Genomic DNA, 20,836 nt, shown 5'->3' with positions numbered 1-20,836 from the left:
TTGTCCTATGTAATTACAAGCTGTAAAAAGTCAATGTTTGAAGTGTTTGACATCCGAAAACTCTGTTTTCACTTGGTACTTGAACTGCCTTTGAGCAAAGGTAACACTGTGTTCCCTTTTAAATGTATAGATTTAGATATGTAGGTCCTTAATTTACAAGGTAAATTTGCTCTGCAGTTATGATTGCATTAAATCTATCTGCTAAATTATTGTGCTTGCTTTCAGACTGTTCTTTACAGAGATTATTTTGGTTTTCTGAGAGAACCATGATTGAATTTATGACTGTGTTCTCTATAGCAACATCAATTATTCCAATAAAGGCCAAATAAAAAGAGCTATTTACTTGTTTTCTCAGACAAAGACTCGCTCGGACTTTCAAGTAGCTCAGATGTCTGTATCACAGCAAGCCTCTGTAACACAATGAATTCTCATGCTGCCTTCACATATGTTCCCACACTATTCAGTGGAGAGGTCCATGAAAAAGCACTCGTTGGTACCCTAGGGACTAGCTTGTTATCATGCTCTTCATAGCCTGTTTCCCCAAATAATGCAGTTCAATGCAATGGAACTTAAAAATGGAACTTAAAATGGGAGTCCACAGTGTTGAAAGTGGTTTTGGTATTTTGCTGAGCAAGTATACTTTAGCAGGAGTGTGTCTTTGGTCTGTTGGACTAAAATAAATTTGTTGCTTGCTGAATGTGAAAAACTGGGAAGTTCCCTGCTGTTTATTTTGCAACAACAAAGATTGGTGTTGTCTTCCTGTTGGAGTTTACAGGATCCTTGTACCGAATATAGAGGCACAAAATGAAGTGGTTTTAAAGTACGGAGAAATTTCCATTTCTGCTGATAGGAGGCAATTCTATTCTGTATGAAAAGAGGGAATAGAGGCCTTGTCCTATGCATGTGCCAAGTGGCTACTTAAGGCTTAAGCGTAAAACAAGATCACCACGCCGATTCAGTCAGGCTCTGCTACGTTACCACTTTTGATCTGTTTATTGCAGAGCTGACTGATTGCTTGACAGCAAAGTTACACAAAGGAAATTTCTCAGACGTCCTTTTTCAAAACTATTAAGATAATGATAATTAACAAGGGATTTGTTTAGGCTTGTTTTTTTTCTAAGAAACTTCATTTTCATTAAATCTGTCTGCTACTCTGACTGTGATTTCCCTTAGCCTAAACCATGGGAAATATTTTCCTTTGATTAAAATTGTGTAACTCATGCTGAAAGTAGTAACATGTTTTATAGTTTTTGTCTATCTGTACCATTCAAAGGGCTCCATAAAAAGGCAGGTGGCATTAACACCGGTTTGGAGATAAGAAATTGAAACAGAGAGAAGGAAATGCCTTTTCTAAGATTTCACTCAGTGGACCAGTCTGATGCCCTCTGTGACAATGTAACGCCATTTATCTGTGGATAACTCAACTGAATGCTGGTGAATCAGATTTTTTCATGCTTCGACTCTGTGTTTGGTGATTTAGCTGTATGCCAATTTAGTCTTGCTTTGCAGATGGTGTGGGCTGGGACATGCTAGTGGTCGTAACGCCGGTAAAAGAAAAACATAGGTACTTAATTTTGAGCTTTTTTTTTTTCTTTTTTTTACCCATGATTGTAACTGAAAACCGCATCTTCATAGGAAAATCACACTGAGCTGTAGCAGATGGGAGAGATGAGCTGCTAAAATGTCCCAAAGTTCAGCTTCAATGCTTGGGCATTGAAGAAGAAGACATAAGGCAACAAAATTTTGAGAGGAAAAGCTGTCATTCTGAGAAACAGCCAAAGAAATGACATCTGAGAGACATGGATGTCCAGCAGTATCCCTGACAGCACTGGAGTTTTCTGTAGCCACCTTACTACTGGTTTCTTCATGGCAGTGGAGGATGAGGTATCATAGTTGCACAGTAGCTTTAGATCTTGTCTGGAGCCTGCTGTTGGATCATGCTTTTGGCACTTGGTTTACAGTCATGCATTGCTTAATACTAGTAAAACTTCATCAACATCATCTTTCAAAACACCTAAGATGAAACAAAACTTGAGTTTCTCTAACTTCATTGTTTTCTGGAAGTAGGAGGTGAAAAGTTGGAACAAACACTACAACAGTCCGTAAGGGGTGGCCTGACTCTTGTCAGCTTTTGATGAGTGTGTTCATAGGCAGCTGCATGAAGACATTTAAAACAAAATTAGTAAGAAATCATAAATAAATATTATGCATCTTTAGTTCTAATAATAGTGCTTATTTTGTGTAGAGTCCAGCACACAAACTGCATCTAAAATACTTTGCGAAGTTGAATGGTAACAGACAGGAGGAGAGTTCATGTCCTTGGTTTATTTGATGGAGGCAGGACTTTGTATCATTCATGTCAGAAGTCCATTCTGATACTACCAGAGAGCTGGGTATGACGTTAAAGCTACTAAAAGATACTATGACAGGTTTGCATCCAAGGCCAAAAAGGATGATAATCATGAAAAACTGCTTCAAGAAAACATTGTTCATGCTGGGAAAAAATGCACATTAAAAATGTGACCTGTTTTGTAAATGAATGAAATTATGAGTTTCAACCATTATTGCAACCTTCCTTGCAAGGGAAAGCTGGGACATGGGGCTGTTGTGCATTGTGTGAAGTAGGGAGGGTTAGAATTTGTTTCAGGACTCCTTTGGTTCACTTTTCCGCAGTGCCTTTGGCTCAAAGTAGCTGCAGGCATTCACGTAATTTGTGTGCCCCAGCTTGTGCTCCCCAACTCCCATTTGCTTTACATACAACTTGTAAGTATCTCAAATACCCACCTAGGAAACCTAATTTGTTTATGAATGTAATGTCAGTTGGGAAGGGCAGATTTAAAATCTTCCTAAAAATTATCTGTCCCTGTCTGTGATTTTAGATTTACTAAGGGGAGATAAGCAGTAATTGCTTGACGACACTGAAGGTTCTTATCATTTAATTAATGAATGACTGTGGATGCACTGAGAACCTCTAGTAAAAGATGCCCAAGACAAAGTATAGTTCTTTTAATGTCTCATTGCAAGGATGCTTTCTTTCAATGAACATCCCTGGGATAATGTAATTGCCATATAGTCAGTTAAAAGTCCATGTGGTTCCTCTGTAATTTTTTTTTTTTTCTTTTCTAATTGTCACCTTTGGAAGATATTATTCCAGTTACATTTTTCACAGCCAAGCTGTAAACTGTAAGTTTAGCTTAAAGGAAGTTAATAAAGGAGTGCAGTAACAAGATGCAGTTTTATGTGTGAGGTCGGGAAATACAGTACAATTAGGATTATTCTCTCAAAGAGGAAAAATGAAAGTGCTGGTCTGGAATACAAAAAAAAAAAAAGTTTCCATTTCTGATATATCAAATGACAGAGAAATTAAAAAATAATCTTGAGATGGAAGTCCTTTACTGAGCTCTGTACTAAGGAGAAAAGTTATCCAGTGGTAGGAGATGTAAGCAGGAGCCTGTCACTGGTGTCTTTGCAGGCCTTGGACAGGCCATTGAACTGTGCCTTGATTCCTTCATTAGCAAAATTAAATTAGGGTAGACATTTTGGGTTGGAATATTGTGATGAACATAGGTGAGTAAATTTGAATAGTTTTTCAAATGTGTTTGCCAGTAAGCTGAATTTAACCATCCAGATAATTGCAGCTAATACTAATAGTACATTAAATCAATTTTATTTCATATGTTTTCCTTTAAGCAATCAAAACTGAAACAATGTACAATTTGATTTAATGTCTTCAGAGTTCTCCTTGGGGACATACCGCGGGGTTGAGCCTGCTATATTCCCTACTATTTTGCAAAAGAAATCACAGCTCTTTTCCCCAGAAAGTTTACAAGGTAAACACCATGGTAAATGCAGTGATATGTACATATTTTGATTTCATACGTGTCTTTTCCCAACAGCCTTTGATGTTAATCCTGAAAACAAATTTGTACAGTTTCTTTTGGGGGATTCAGGTCTATGAGGCTTGGTTTTCCCAACAGCAGATGGATTTTCATTTCTTTGTTCCATTTAATTCATTATTCTTATTAACCTGATCCCTGAAGGTATGCAGCATTCCTTATTGCTTTGCTTTCCCGTGGCAAAGTAGCTAAATACATCTTCACTGTAAGTTGGTTTTATACAATAAGAATCAGAGAAAAGTTAAACATTACTGCAGAGAGACTTTCTTGAGAGAGCTAGGAGTGTCTGCTAGGTGAGTGACCAGAGATGGATAGATGTCTTTAACTTTGTAAATGTTATGACGTTCGAAGTCTAAGATGAAATATCACTGTGTCTTGGGCTCAGTCAGCATTCAGGAGATGAATGCACCTGTCGTTGGCATTGTGATTAAAAAGCATAAAGTGGCATAAATCCAATAAATTATTCCAGAAGCTTGTGATGTTTTTTGCATCTTTTAAATACGAAAACTTAGAGTTTCCTTATGACAGGGGTTAAGAAATACCTCGGTGAACTACAGAGTAATAGATTCTCTACTTAAAATTATGATCCGTATAATAATGAATATATGGCAAAAAAAAAAAAAAAGGAAACAAAAAAAAAAAAAACAAACCATGGCAATAAAGGGAGACAGCCAAATCCATGGGAAAAAAAACAACCTGAAAACATGCCCAGTAATATATTTGAAACAGTATGTGAATTATTGAAACTAGAGCTGAAAAACCAAGCTAGCTCTAATGTAAGTAAATGGGGTATTTGAGGTAATAGCAAGAACTTAGGTGAATGAGTCCACCGAGATAGAGCTGTGCTGTTCTGCCACATCCACCCCTGTCCACACTGCCTCCAGTGATCTGTGTTTTGACTTTTTGCTGAGGATGCTTGAAAAGACTACGGTCTACCCAGCAGAAATCTGGTTTTCCTAGACTGTATGAGTATGATAGAGATTTTAGCATAATGTTTTTGATGTATTTGTTTTGATTAGAAGAAAAAAATATGCTTTTTGATCCCTATATCTTCTGAGATAAACTGACAGCCTGTGGGTTTCTTCTGTATGTATTAATGTAACATTAATATATTTATATTAATTATATATTAATTTATTATATTTATATTATAATAATATAGCATGTTATTATATATAATAAAATGGTAATACAAAATATATTAATTTATATTAATATAAAAATAACAGTAATGAACAATAACACAAAGGCCTTTGGAACTAACAGCAGGAGGAAGCATTGTCCCAACTCTGTAGAAAGGACGTCCAGAGTGGAAATGAGAATAAGTACAACATGAATTAGCTATTCGAAGGTTTTGATCTCCAGGCAAATTGCTGTTTAGCAAATAGCAAATTTTCAGTGCAGACTAGACAGTCAAAATTAAGGCTTTTGAAAATAATGTTTCGGTTAAAGTGGAAGATCAGGAGATTTCAGTTAGGAATTGCACACTGTCTGAGAAATTATGCTAGAGGACTGTGCGTGCATGTGTCTTACAAGGTGTAGCGACTGAAACAGATGTGGGGAGGTCATGAGGAACATCTCTGTGTCTTCAAGATTTTTGAGGATATTAATACTATGGTAATAGTAGTGTTTGGCACTTATGCAGTTTCACATATCTGATGCATGGTAAAGCCATTAAGGGATCCTCATGACATGTCTGTGAATGAAGAATAGTTGCTGATAAATTCACATTCTATGACTTAAAAATGCATGCTTTGATCCTTGGGAAATTGCCTGTTTCTCTGTTAGTGAGTCAGTGGCAAACCATGGTTTTAACTTAGATGTGTTTCATACTCACAATCTACTATTTGAGCAGTGTATGTTGACAAGCCATAAAAACCTAGCTGGTTTCAAGGAAAAAAAGAAAAAAATATAAATAAATGAATAAATAAGCCCCAAGGCAACAACCCAGTATGTTCATTGCTACAAATATAAATACATTTAATAATAATCCTCTTTTTTCCCCATCTTGTTTTCATTCATACCCTCAGGTTTTCTGTCTTGAATTCATGGCTTCAAGTGGTGTGTCTGCTGCAGTGTGTTAAAGATGTGAGAAGGAATCAGGCCGAAAGCTTACCATGTCCACCTCCAGTGCAGTGCTAATATCTTTCATTCTGAAATTTAGAAAAAAAATCGCAGAAATACCAGAGTATAGCAGAATTGTTTGACTTGTTATTTTTTACTGTTCCATTGGTAAATGAAGGAAGTTCTCATCATCTCCCAGTTATTTTTGAACAGCACTTCCCTTTTTCAGTTGCAGAGAAGTGTATATATTTGTCATTTGGGGTAACACGTCTAATGCCTTGAAGACCTTGCATGATTTGCTTATGTTAAATTCAGTGTCATTGATCCAAAGTCAACTCTCTGAGCATTACCCCTTGCCTTGTCCTCCAGGGCTGCCGTTCTTAGGTCTCAGATCTTGAACCTTGTGATGTCTAAGCCACCGGTCACAGACAAGATCGCCAGCATTGCTGGCAGACACAGGAAATTGAAAAGCTGAAATAGAGGCCAACAAGGAGTATTACACCTGCTATCGCTCGCAGCTTTCAGCATTACTGCCTGTGGTCAGTGATGGGTGGTTGCCTGCTCATGCCCAAAGATCCTGAATTTTCCCTCTAAAACCTTTGAGCAATCACACCTTCAGCACATGTGGTTTTGTCCTCTCACAGGTAAAGGCAGTGTTTTCAGAGCTCAGCTTTAATAAAACAAAATGCAACACATTTGAAACAAATCCTGTCTGGAAAATATATTTTAAAAAATTTCAACTGAACCAGTTTGGATCACTCGTGTACCTCCTCTGCTAGTCAGGAAGAGCATTTGTTTAATACTTTTCTTGAATGGTTTTCTTGAATTCTTGAATTCCCCCAACAGATGCTTTTTTGTGGGGGGAGGGCAGTGAGAGCATGTGGCTTCTTATGGACCTAGTTAGAAATTCTGTTGCTAGGAAGCTTGTGAAGAAAAGTGTGGTATGAATAACATGAATACGTACAGTAGTCCTCAAATAGCCCTTCTATCCATCTGTCACGTGTCAACGTTTGTTTATGGAAATATCCTTTCCCAAATGTCAGTCACTTCATTCAAAACCTCATAAGTTTGCTGTAAAATTGTCATATTCAGCTATGCAGATGAGTCCAAGTAACTCCAGTGCAAATAATAATCTCTGACCTCAAGCAAAGCACTTTTATTATTGAGTTGCTGCATTTCTCCTTTAGCTTTCACTGCCATTGTTCAGCTGTATGTATAATTTATTCTTTTTTTTTTTTTTGTTACCGATTTCATAATTGAAATTTAAGCATTACGCTGGGACGGGGCAAAGATTAATTCGATTTTAATTCATTTTTTAATTGCAGTTTCCTGCAATGCTTGAGTCACATTTTTCTGTGTATTTAGAGTTGCTGCATTGATCTAACATAAATATCAACCCACTTAAAGCTACATATTACTTTTAATCTGAGAAAAATCCTCTCTTTAGGAAGACATTTCATCTCTGTTCACCATGAAATTGCCACAAATGAGCAAGAATAGAGTTGTGCTGTTAATTCAATGTGTGTGGCCTTGATTCATTATTCTTTAAGGCATTTATGAATTATACTTTGAAAAGGGAATCTAGTTTTCAAAGAAATTTATGGATTTAATGTTATCTCAGAGATGCGTTTGAATTTTCCATGTTCTGTTTCCAGACTAATATATGCCTGGGCAAGGGCTATCTACTACCACTTGAGGTCACAGGAAAATGGTAAACATTTGTGCTAGAAAGAAAAATAGACTGGAGGATCTGGAATCACAGATGTCACCAAGTTGTTCCACTGTTCGGATGTGCTTTACAACTCAAACTCCAATTTGGAATTTCAGTTTACAGCAGGATCTCTGTCTTTGTTGCCAGGTACCATGTGTAAAAGAAAAAGAACTTGTGCTCAGTGGATTAATCTTGTTAATGGCATGCTGACAGGGCGATAATATGTGCCCATGTTGGTGCTTGTTCTCAAAAAGCTTCAAGGTTTAATGTTTCTACCCATTTTGTTCTTACGGGAAAGATGTCCCTGCTGTACATTGCTTACTTTCCTGGAAAGCTACCTGGGCCAGGAGAAATAACAGTGCCAGCAGGAAAAAAAAAAAAAAAAAAAAAAAAAAAAAAAAGCAGAACTTTAACTTGACTTCTAAATGGGTCTTAAGAATAAAAACAGGAAGATGATAGTCTGTTATGATAAAAGCCTTTTTAATCTGTACAATCTCAAGAATTCTATCACTGTATAATGTCTCTATTTTAGGAAAGGGTCTTGTTTACCTCTTGCAGAAATTGGAGGACCACTAGGAATGTGGACCTGTTCATTCTTGTGGACCTGTTCATTCTTGTGTTAGCAATCATGCTGCTCTTAAGAATAAAAATTCAAGTTAATGACTTTTTGTTCCAAGAACAGGCAGAGGTAGCGTTCAATGTTACCTCCTGAGATCACTTTGAAGGAGCAGACTACATCTGTCAGCCCTTAGTTGTGTAAGTAGGCACTAACTGCTGTGTCATATCACGGTCCTGCTATGCTTTCCCTGGGTTTGCTTTGCTTTCAGCAGCAATATTTCAGGAAGATCTGTGAGAATTTCAAGTGCCTTGTGATGAGGAGTGACAGCACCAAAGGGTGCAGCAGTGGCTGGCAGCTCCACCAGGAATGGGGAGCCACGGTGACAGTGAGGCACGCAGGACTGCTGAGCCAGGACGTGGGGCAGCAAGTCAGGATTGGGTCCAGAGATGGTGCCCAGTGTCACACACAGCCCAGTAAATCCAGAGCCGTGAGACAGCTCGGGGTCATGCCAGGAAGCCCAGGTATCAGTCCTGGGTCTGGATGGGGGAGGCAGGAGACCAGATGCAGACATAGCACATGCACAGCTGCGGTTTGAAATCAACTCCAAGTTTTTTACCGATTTCACCCCTTTCACCACCACCTTTTTCTGCAAAGAACAGCATCTCGCAGCATCCCAGCAATGCCATGCCCCTGCCTGCGTGCCTGTATTTGCCAAGCGTGCAGTGTACAGTGGAGCATCAAAGACACAGCAGTAAACAGAGACTTACAGGAACTGTCCAAAGAAAGACTTACAGGAACTTCAGACAGGTCTTGTTAATGGATTCACCACGTTATTTAGCCGTTCTGAAGAATCTTAGAAAAGCATCTATTCCCCAGCAACCGAAGAGCCATTTATTAAGGTGTCACACAAGTGGATTATTCTTGCTTGTAAAGTGTCACCTAAGCACTGGCCCTGCATATAATGTTTCCTACTTGGTGCCAGTGGGGAAGTTTTCTGATGTTAGGAATTTGAATATGTAATAAGCTTTTATATAAGTATCGGTGTGATTCCTTTAAGTTTCCTGGGCTTTAGGTGCTGTTTTGGATACTGGCAGCTTAAATGGTTTTATGGGTCATTTGTGCTGCCACTGTGGCATTACAGCACTTGGAAAGATTTTGGTGAATCTCTGCTCAGTACTACGTCTTCTTTTACAGAAAAACTTTTCTTGGTGAAGATGAAGAAACAGTGAAGGAATCCACAATGTCCATATCTATTTAAAATATGAATATATTTATTTATTGAGCAGGTAATCAGTCAGAAGAGGTATGAAGATACCTAGGTAGGGTGGCCTTCCACCACATGGTAATATAGAACATTGCAGAACTGCCTTGCCAGCAAATTTTACTGCAACCTTGCCAGTGTTTCAATAAGGCACCTGGGAATTACTGTGTTTTTACACGACATTTGGTACTGTTTCACACTTAGGCTTTGAAAAAGAGAAGTGAAACAGGAAAGGATTAAGCCTGTTAGTAAAACTGTAAGTCAGAAACTTGCACAGCAAGTGCTGGTAACGTGCCCAGCTGTAGCTGTTGTAGATACCGGTGCTTAGCCTATTTTAAATTTGCTTGTGTTCATAGTATTTAGGCATCAGCAATGAGTTGTTTCATGTTCCACAATAAAACCAGAGCTTTGCCTGAAGTTTCTGTGACTGAGCCCAGAGGTCTATTTTTCTGGTAGTTGATAAAATAGATCCAGAACAGGAAGGTGAATGTAAAGAATTTGGGGAAGTGCAGTTTGAGTCAGCTCTTTGATTCCTTGTGCTTGCACCGCGAGTGCTGAAGTGATTTTTTACATATATTTTTCTGGTAGGTTTTTTTTCCCATGCTACTAGTTATGAATTTTCTCTCAATGAGGTGTTGAGGTTTGATATATGAAAGGATCTCTTCTCCAGAATCCATATAATCTGTATGATTTGCTGTATGCCTTAAAGCTGCTGTGTGGTCAGGTGTACTCATTCTGGAAAGATGACAGGAAGATTTCTGGTAAGAATTGAGTGGAAGTCAGGGTTGTACTTCAACTAAGGTAATTGCAATCCTGAATTTTCTCAACAGTTTAACTTTTAATACACCTTTATTCTAAACTTAGAGGTGATCTGAATGTTGGTTTTTCAGCAACCAGGATGAGTGGAAATATTATGTAGGTGGCTGGCTAAGGGGTTTTATCGCATCTCTAAAATAGAAACAATATTCCTTTTCATTTGTGTGGAGACTTTTGCCTGAGGATGTTAATGCAAGTTTATAACATTCTTGGGAAGAAGAACATTACTAAATCTAGTCTGTCAGTAGATTAGATTTAGTCACACTCCAGCAGAAAGAGTGTACCCCAGTGGGGAGCAAAACCATGTTTTCCCCATCTCTTGAGTTTAGAGCTTATATTGGACAGAGTCACTGTTCTTGGGGGCAGATACATATTTATAGATAAATAAGTCCTTTGCAGTGCTCGTTTTGTCTTCTCAGTATGGTCCATCAAATCGTAGCAAACTACTCGCAGATCATTGGAATCAAACTGTGACTAATGTACGCGAGCTTATGCCATCCTAAGAGCAATGCTCCATGTTTTATGCAGCAATGAAATCTGGTTTAAATTAGGGGATATCTTTTGTGTGGTATGAATGAACATAAAACAGCATAGCACTTCCAGGACTTCCCTTTGAAACTCTGAGAAATGGGTAAGAGTTGTCTCATTCAGGGATCAAAGCTCATGGTGATCCATCCACCTAAGGAATACACAGGCTCTGTTACAAAGTTTTAAAAGCCACAGTATGGGTTTATCTTTGTTAATCATGAAATTGAGGTTAGCATCCTCAACTAATGTTAGCTGGCTGATGCCGTGGGTAGTTCCCTTTCAGAAATGTATTTCTCACTTTGAAATACCTTTTCGTCCCCCTTCTTGTTTTTCCTCACCTTATTTTTCCTATTTGGCATGTAGAGACTGACAGAAGTTTGTTGATTAGACACTGAGATGATACTGCTGCTTTGGTACACTGGTCCTGGCAGGGCTGTGAAACACTTCTTTCTCCAGTGGTCTTGTCCTCTTTCTTCCTTTGGAGGTATGCTGGTCAATTTTGATAGAAGATGGCATCTTAACTTTGTCCCCATAAGCACTCTGTGCCGTCTAGTTACTATCATTGTAACTATGGTCAGGTGAAGCATAGAATGCACATGAGCTATTTAAGGCATTTACTGAAGACATCAGTGGAAGAGCACGTGGAAGTTTATTCTGTCAATAATTGCCTGAACTTTTTCAGGACTGACAGTACATGGAAAATAAAGTGACTGTATGTAAGAAAAGGCTGCAGAGAGGGGGGGTGGAGAATAAGGTGGGAAAGGTGGCGGTGGAGGCAGGGCAGGTTCAGTGGTACTGTGAACTAAGTCGTGCTTCAAAGTGAGCGCCTGTGGGCTCGCTCCATAAAGCCAGCTAGGAAAGCTTCCTTCATCAGTTTCAGTTTCTCTGCTTTATGGAAAATTCACACAAACTGTACCTGTCTTGGAAATGCCTCATTGTTTGCAGACAGAATTTATAAATAGATACGTTTATGTGGCAGTTGATTTAAAAAAATATAATCCAAATAACAAACTTCCTGGGTGATGAATGCTACGTGCTTGCCTAAGGAATCAATACCTTCTTTGATTTTCACAGTATGCATTCAATTTATATCTGCTGAGAGAAGCAGGGATGCACTTTTCTGAAGGAAACAAAATGATTCTTTAGGTGGTTTATAAAGAATATTTTATTTGCAGATGAAGAATATCATTTGCGAATGTAATGGATCTGTCAGTTGCAAATTTTCTATGTATACAAAAAGAGATCAAAGATACAACCTTCCTAAAATAGACCTCTTTATGTAATCATTATAAAGTACTACCACAGGCAAGATAAATAGAGACTCATTGTGGTGATAATATACTTAGAAAATTGAGTTCAAGCCTAATAAGGAAAGTATTTTGCTATTATTGCTGTTCATATATTTTAATTATTTATAAGCATACCATCAAGAGGAAGATAGGGGCTTTACAGATAGATAGATAGATAGATAGATTAAAAAAGCGGATATCTTTTTCCTTTTTTCTTTCTTAAAAGTTTTGACCAGTATAATTTTGTGCAAAATGTTTTATGTGGACTATCTGATGTCAGTTAAAAGTGGGAAGGAAATGAGAATAAAGTAACAGAGGTTTGAGTATTTTACTCATGTGAAAGGAACCAACAACTAAATTAATTTCCAGCACGAAGCACCATTTCAGTTGCTTTTGCTAGGGAAATAAGGTATGAGCTTTCAGGTTGTGTTTCATGAGCAGCTTGATAAAACCATTGTATAGTTTCAGCAGAGGCGGAGAAATCAGGATCCCGGCATCATTTTTGCAGAAACCTTAACTTGGATGTATAGAAGCAGAGATTTAGTGTTGTTTATAAATGTTTCTAGAGCTAGGGCCTAAAAAGAGAAAATAACTAGTAGAGTTTTAGTTCACCTTGTTACTAATATAGAAAAGGTCAGCAGAAGATCCAGCAGCTAGAAGCACTTCTGCAGCCTGCTGCCCCCCCTTCCTCGAATGAAGGAGTCTTTTTATCCTTTTTCTTTTTCTCTTTTTCTTTTTCTTTTTTTTTTTCAGTAGTCATTTAATTATTTTTTGGCCAAGCTCTGCTTACTGCAGTATCTTTCAGACTAATTTAGGCACTCCAGCTTTTGAATGATTAATGTTGACTGTGCTCAGAAATATCATTGAATCTTTCCAGCCCTGAGATGCGCTGAAGTGTATGAACTGGTTTTGATGTGAAGTTCACCGTGCCGAACAGGAATAACTAACGTGTGTCTGGACTGGGCTGATATATGTATTTTGTAAGCAACTGGATGACCTTGCTGTCTTAGCCAGTCATAAGGCTGTGTCTGAGCTAGTCTGATGGTTTTGTTGGGGGGTGGGGGCTCTGGTGTTGCTGCTTTCACGGGTTTTCTCTTGAATATCTTTTTTTATATTATTCCCCCTCACATGTAATACTTGTAACTCTAATTCTGATTACTCTATATTCATACCTTTATTTTAACCTTTTCCATCTTTACAGTATTGGCAATACTCACTCCGATGACATATATGAAACCATTTCATTTTAACTAAATCCAAGTCTAGCATTTGCCTCATAGCTCTAGTTTTTATTAAACAACCCACTGCCATCTACCATTACCACTTCTTCTTTGTCCTTTGACCAATTTTTGTTGATAAATAAAAACCTGAATTAATTTTTCATTGCAAGTCTAGTAACTCACAGTGGGGTGTGCTTTCCTGGAGTTCGAACAGGCAGTTACATGCACCATGTCCTCTTCATTCACTAATTTGTGTAGGTTGATCTAAAATTGCTTTCTGCATGAAATTAAATATCCTGGGAGAGAGCATGTTTTGAAAGCTGTGTGACAAGGAATGTTCATATAGTAATTAATATTCAGAAGAGAAGTTGGCTGTTAATTTTCACAAGTGTTCTATGATGGTGATAGTGCTTTAATAAAGAAGGCACTTCTCAGCTAGAGAAAATAGATAACAATTATCTGCAAACAACAATAGAAACTATACATCAAGTTGCTTATGTAGACATCCCATTCTTAAGATTTAGTGAGGCTTACTTTTAATTTTAGTTTCTACCAAGCCTTCCTGATTTATCACTTCACTGTCTCTCAGTTTTATTGTAGTGGTGAACTGAGCACAGTCTCCCCTCCATAAATAAACACCCCCCATTACTTTATTGTCTTAGTACAAAACTCAAAAAGTAATATTTAGACAAAAGATAAAGTTTGGTGGTTGTCTCCTCTGGTTTGTTGTGTCTTCTCATTAGCAGACCTGCTTGACAGTAGATGGAAAATGAAAAGGGAACAGAAAATCTGTCCCACCAGCTCAGGTGGTCCTTGCCACCCACTGTCCCTTCTCCAGGGCAAGGCTCTCCCAGGTCTTGTGAGCCAAGCTGAACATCCCTGTGAGCAGGAATTTCTGGTAACACTTGCCAAAAGACAAAGTGGCTTCATAACCCTCCCACAGTCTCACCTGTTCCCCTAAAGGTGAAAATGCACACCTCTCCCATGTCGTCTTTATTAATTCAAATAAAAATCTGCTCCTTTGGTAGAGAAAGGAAAGTTCATAAAGCCTTCCTGAGTCATTTTGTGTATTCATACCTTGGAGAAATAATTTTAAAACATTTATTTGAGGTTGTCTTTTGATATTACTGCATCTAAAATACAAACCAGCTAATTGGTATCAACATGGGGTGTTTTCATGTATGTAAAATTTGCATATTGAATTTTAGGATTTCTTTTGAAATCAGACACAGTTACCAAAAAGCTCCAGGAAAGGCAGAGGCCACAGAACACTGCTCTCTTTGCTTGAACTTGCTTTAATTACTCTAACATTGCCCAGCAAATTATTCAGGTCTTAATTTTTAGGTGGGGGATACAGTCCTAATATCAGCGTATATATTAATGGCAAGTGAGAGGCTGAGACGAAGGAAGAATCCAATAAAAAATTATAATATAAGAGAAACCAGGTACCAGTGATTATTGGTGCTGACGTCCCCTGCCCATGCTTTCTGCCCTGAGTCAGGACCTTTCCATCAGTTTATGGAATCTGATTTAAGTTATGATTCTGCTCTTTAACGTCTGGAGAAGAGATGAGGTCAAACCCAAAGGAGTTGTCCTATACCTGGTAGGAACCTGCAGGTAGCACAGCATCATAGAGCTGAGTTGTGAGCGTGATGGGTTATCCTGTTGCATCCCTGTTGTATCAGTTTTTCTGAGACTTGTGGAAAGAGCCTGGCATTTTAAATGTGAGTGAGTTCATTGCACAGAGAAGTGAATTTATGTTTGGAAAAGTTTAGGAACCATTAATACAAACCGTCATGACTATGTGTCTTTGTCTCCAGTTCGATACTTACAAGGGCCAAAACTAAAAGGTGAACTAGTTCTTCTAACAACTTTATACCTTCTGGATTCTGTGTTGGCTGATCACACTATGATGGCAAAATTGGTCCTAGTCTTCTATCTCATCTTCCTTTCTAAATGCCATATATTGGCAGGAGCGGCTGGTACCCCAGAGGCTGCGCTGCCGTTCAGCGAGACCTGGGCAGGCTGGAGAGCTGGGCAGAGAGGAGCCTGGTGAAGGTCAGCCAGTGTAAGGTCCTGCCCTGGGGAGGGACAGCCCCGCGCACCAGTACAGCCTGGGGGTGACCTGCTGGGGGGCACCTCTGCGGAGAGGGGCCTGGGGGTGCTGGTGGGCAGCAGGTTGCCCATGGGCCAGCAGTGTGTCCTCGTGGCCAAGAAGGTCAGTGGGACCCTGGGGTGCATGAGGAGGAGCGTGGCCAGCAGCTGGAGGGAGGTGATCCTGCCCCTCTGCTCTGCCCTGGTGAGGCTGCGCCTGGAGTGCTGTGCCCAGTGCTGGGCTCCCCAGTTCCAGAGACAGGGAACTGCTGGGGAGGGTCCGGCGGAGGCTACAGGGATGGTGAGGGGACCGGAGCATCTCCCGTCTGAGGGAGGGCTGAGAGAGCTGGGCCTGTTTATGCTGGAGAAGAGAAGACTGAGATGGGGCCTTATCGGTGTCTACGATTATCTTAAGGGGGAGTATCAAGAGGACGGGGCCAGGCTCTTTTCAGTGGTGCCCAGCGACAGGACAATGGGCAACGGGCACAAACAGTAACACAAGAAGTTCCATCTGAGTCTGAGGAAGGACTTTTTTGCCTTGATGGTGACAGAGCCCTGGCACAGGCTGCCCAGAGAGGCTGTGGGGTCTCCTTCTCTGGAGACATTCAAAACCCACCTGGACGCAATTGTGTGCAACCTGCTGTAGATGAAGCTGCTTTAGCAGGGGGTGGGCTGGGTGATCTCCAGGGGTCCCTTCCAGCCCCGGCCAGTCTGTGGTTCTGTGATTGCCCTTTGGTGAGTTGATGTTTCAGTCATTAAACCTTTGGATAAGCAAAGCATTGTGTCGACAGGAGTGAAGGGGGAGGATCTCAGCAGGTCTCCTGAGAAGACTGGAGAGGGGGTGTGTTGTCTGCACAAACTCCTGCCAATTTGTCTTGAGTTCCATGGCGAGGTGCCTCCTGCATGAGTCAGACTGGATCATTCCAACAAAAATGCTGTCATGAGTGGCCGGAAGGGGACATTATTCCATTTGTGCTTTGACTTACTACTGTGCTTTCCCAAGTCTACTGGAATATCTCTTGGGGGAGGGAGAAAGGAGGGAAGAGCCAGACATACCAAACACTTAAGGCTGGTGACGTCTCACATGAAAAACCTATTTCTGAAGAAGAAAAATTCTATTTGAATCTAACTAAAGATGATTAAAAAAAAAAAAAAATCTTGTGTAGAGGGAAGCAGGAAAAAAAGACAAAAATTGTTGATCTGATTCTTCCAAAAGAAGATTTGGCCTCTAAAATGTTATGGAGCTGAAAGCAAGATTGTGTGTACTAAAGAAATACTCAGTAGCACATGGGAATATGGATTTCCTTTCCTGTGTGTGTGCCCTAGCCCTTCTGCTGGTTCTGTAGCTGCATATAGAAAGTGCTGTGTGTGATGTGCTACTGTAAGGAGGGCCTGGAGAAGGTGTATTTCAGGTCATCCTCTAGCCAAGCAGTTAACAGTCTCGTAGAAGCTGGGAGACGAATGGATATCCTGGCTTTGTGTGGCTAGAGAGAGGATATTCGTGTAAGTGATTAAATTTGGAGTTCTATCAGGTTTTGAGAACCGAACTTTCGAAACCAAACCTGGCCTATTCCAGCCCCTCCATGGAAAGCTTGCTGCTTTCCTAGGGTTTATTATTAATGTAGTCTGGAGATCTAGCAATGGGATTTCTACCGCTTCCTCAGCTGGTGGTCTGGAGGCTGATCTATTATTTCCAAGATATGTTTGCCAGGATCTGAAACAGTACTCAGAACTTTCCTGTTCTTCCATGTCCTTCATTCAAGTTATAGCTACAATTTTCAAAAGTAATTATAGAGGTTCTGAAGAAGGAAAAATAGAGTATTTTTAAAGCAGCTGGGCCACAACCTTTTTCTGAAAGGGGGGAGTGAGAAAGCATTAATAATAGAGTGATCCCTGTTACTAATGGGTAAAATATCCCTATTTGCACTCAGGTAATGACTGTTCATTTTAGTATTTGTAAAACAGGGAAATATTTAGATTTCTCTTGTAGTTTGTGTAACTTTGGGCTGAACACCATTTGGCAATGGTACTTCAGTTACTGCAAAGGTTTCTTTGGTTCCTCTCTTGAGGGAAATAAAACCACATCAGGAAAAGCTGCAGGTACTCATGGTTCTTCCTAGCCACGTGCTAAAGCATTCAGCCTTGTAGCTACAGAGATCAACTGAGCTATAAACTGTGGATACAAAGCACTTTATAACCTACCAGCACAAGGTACTGTTTTGCAAAGCAATCTATAGTGCTATCCCAGCCTGGCCAGAGAAGGTACATAGCCACCTTGCAGGTGAGAAGCATGTTTTAAAACAAGGCAGGCAGGACAGTTTGGAATCGTGCTGTAATGAGGGCCCTCTAAATGCATCAGAAAGGGTGCTCAGCTGTATATTGAGGAGGTGTAGTCTTGTCTGTAGTCTGGGAAGGTGATATTTGATGACATTGCATCTGCACTTCCTCATGTTATTTATACCCAAAGATATTGCCTTCTATGCCTGATATAGTCTCTGTATTATCTCTGGTACATGTAGTCTCCCTCAGGCTTCATGAAAATGAGGCATTTATTATTTCACTTGAAAATTAGATTTTACCTAAATACATCCACACTGATTACAGAAAGCGCCACAAAAATCTTCGCTTTTAGGTTTGTGTGAATGTTTCCATCCAGATTCCTTGACTGCAGCATTCGTGAATTTTCCCTCTGACGAGAAGTTTTTCCTGTCCTGATTTCTGCTTGAGGACTAATACGTGGTATTTCAACTTTGAGTAAAAGTTGTTCATCTGCTTTTGAACAGAATGGTAGACAGAAATATTATTTTTCTTATTCCTGAGTAAGCACAAGCAAATAGATCTTGGTTATATCCTTGATTATATAGTGCACCACTCACAGCTTGAATACCTTTACAGTTTGTAAGGCATAATTCATCCCTTAAAGGGTTAAGCAGAATTTTTTTGTGGTATTACAGTAGTTTCTTGTTTGGGCTTTTGCAGTTTTTCTAAAGAATGTTTGGTGATGGCTAAAAGAGAAAGCATGTGTTTTTTAAAGTGTTATTTTCAATGTTAACTGTATTTGAAAGAAAAAGTCTTTTGGGTAGAACTTCAGTGGTTTGGTGAGCGCTTTGTATCAAACAATGGCACCATGAGTCCCATAGCCCACACCATGATCTGGAAGAAGAAAGCAACCCAACCTGTTATTTCTGTTGAGACTGTTCAACGTGTTTTACCTGGGTTAAAGTACCGCCTTAGGGGACCACTGAGAAGGGCTTGGTCTAGGAATTTGTTCTGTTCAATGTCATAACAATAAATGCAACTATATTGGCGTGGAAAAGAACTGGGGCAAGTACTTAGCTCAGGGCAGCCGCTGATACTTCTTGTATGAAACCATTTGGCTCTGATCACTCTCAGGGTGCTCAAAATTGACAAAATGCTTGGAAGTTACAGGATTCATCTCAATTTGTATTGCTTCACTCTGCACAAAAGAGGCCAGCAAGGAGGTTTCTCTGTCTCCAGAGAAGGAGAAAAAAGCATATTTGGCCAGCTGAGATGACTGGCAATTACTCCTAAAAAGTAGCATCCACGCCAATGTGCCATTCCTCATGTTTGTTAAAATGTAAGTGGACAAATTACTACTTCACTTCTAAATCACCAGAAGCACATGAAGTCATAAAGATGGGATGCTTTGAGTTTTGGCAGATATGGATGGAGAAGGAAATTGTTTGCCAAATTTATATTATCTGCCAGGGTTCAACCTTTCAATTTTTTCCTATTTAGCTCTTGCAAAGAAGGGCAACCTTTAAAAATTAGTAAGTGCAGTAATGATAAATACAACAGTGGAAGGGAAAGAAGAACAGTTTAGTTTAAAGGAAGACTTGGCAATCATAAAGGAACATCCTTAAAAAAACTTCAAAATTGTTATGTAAATTAGACCACTGCATTCCTTTCTGAAATTTACTGAGTGGGCTTAAGCACAGGCTTTGCTTTTCAGAAGCAGTGTCTTCTTCAGCCTCAGTACATAGTTGAAAACTTCTCTGTGCCTGCTAAGAGAGAGCTACAGTGATGCTTGTTGCTGGCATGCTTCTGCCTCTCTTGTTCAATATCATCAGAGCATATTTGAGGTTCTTGAATAAGTTCTTGAATAAGAATAACAATGAAAGCAAATCAGCACCATCCACTTTCATGTGTTAAATTCTTTAAAGAATTAGGGGAAGGCAAGAGCACTGGAGATGTATGTTGGTAAAGCAGAGGCATGGTATACCAGCTACTTCAAAATTCAGTAGATTTGCATGCATAGCTAGAAATATGTCTGGCTAAGTTATCACAAGTGTATTTTTAAGCACTTTGCATATTTACAGTAGAGCTTAACTGCAAATTCTTACATGACAAAGATGATCAGGCTAATTGGTTAGAGGGAAAAAAATACTAGACAAGGTGAGGCAAAATGGAGGTAGACAAATGTTCTGCAGAAAATCACTGCACAGTGTATAAAAGAGGTGGAATGATGGAATAAAGGGGCTTAGACCAACAGTTCCCATTTTGGACACCCCAGAAGAGAGAAGGGAGCTGGATGCAAGTGGGTTTCATTGGGCAGGGTTGGGTAGTGGTTATGACATTGAGGACATCACAGGCAACCAATGTTGACACCCTGGAAAGGTGGGGAGAGAACTCCCTGCACTTTGATGCATGCAGAAAATAAGGAGGTTTCTTAGAACCGGTCCATCAGTAACTCTGGATAAGAGGAAACTGGGCACAGAGGGAGCCTCTGAAGTGCGTGTCTGAGTGGCATGAAGATGCCTTTAATCAGTGCTTGCTTTCCTGTATTGCCAAGTGTAGAGCAGGTGTGGACAGACAAATCCGATCTCAGATGGCAGCAGTAGCGTGCTCTAGCTGGCATGGCTGGCTGATGCAGAGAATGCTTTGAAGTATGTGCTTCATTTGCACTAGGTTGGCTTTTTTTTCACCCAACAGAAACTTTTTGTTCTCTTTCCAGTTCCTTCATGTAAACAGATGTTAAATTACAAGAACCTTGTCCCCCTCTCCAAATTATGGGAAAATTTACAGTATTGATGGCAGTTTGATGAAAATTTCACACATAGGGTTGTTTCCAAGCATCCATTAAGTCTATGTCTCTACAGTTTGGGATATCAACAAGGATGTTGTGCAGGACAGAGTCACATGCTTTGCACAAGTCCAGGTGGATGACATCAGTTGCTCTTCTCTCATCCACCAACGCTGTAACCCCATCACAGAAGGCCACCAAATTTTCAGGCATGATTGGCCCTTAGTGAAGCCATGTTGGCTGCCACCAGTTACTTCCTGATTTTCCATGTACTTTAGCATAGTTTCCAGGAGGATCTGCTCCATGATCTTGCTGGGCACGGGGGTGAAACTCACCGGCCTGTAGGTCCCCAGG

At 39.8% G+C, this 20,836-nt stretch overlaps 1 protein-coding gene across 4 annotated transcripts in view; it reads left to right on the top strand.

The window, feature by feature from the left end:
- Nucleotides 1–20,836, top strand: part of TRAPPC9 (trafficking protein particle complex subunit 9) — a 508,745-nt gene that overhangs the window by 392,174 nt on the left and 95,735 nt on the right. The window contains exon 22 of one of the 4 annotated variants that reach the window (XM_055798408.1): nt 6,330–6,660. The exons of the other annotated variants lie outside the window; for them this stretch is intronic. Within the exon in view, the coding sequence (XP_055654383.1) occupies nt 6,330–6,358 (29 nt within the window). The 3' untranslated portion in view covers nt 6,359–6,660. Of the gene's footprint in view, nt 1–6,329; nt 6,661–20,836 lie in introns of those variants that run through there. 4 annotated transcript variants of the gene reach the window in all.

This window comes from Falco peregrinus, chromosome 3 (genome assembly GCF_023634155.1).
Source record: "Falco peregrinus isolate bFalPer1 chromosome 3, bFalPer1.pri, whole genome shotgun sequence".
In the NCBI taxonomy this organism is placed as follows: Eukaryota; Metazoa; Chordata; class Aves; order Falconiformes; family Falconidae; genus Falco; species Falco peregrinus.
Note: the sequence above shows the minus strand (reverse complement) of the source record. Positions and strands in the feature narration are given on the sequence as shown.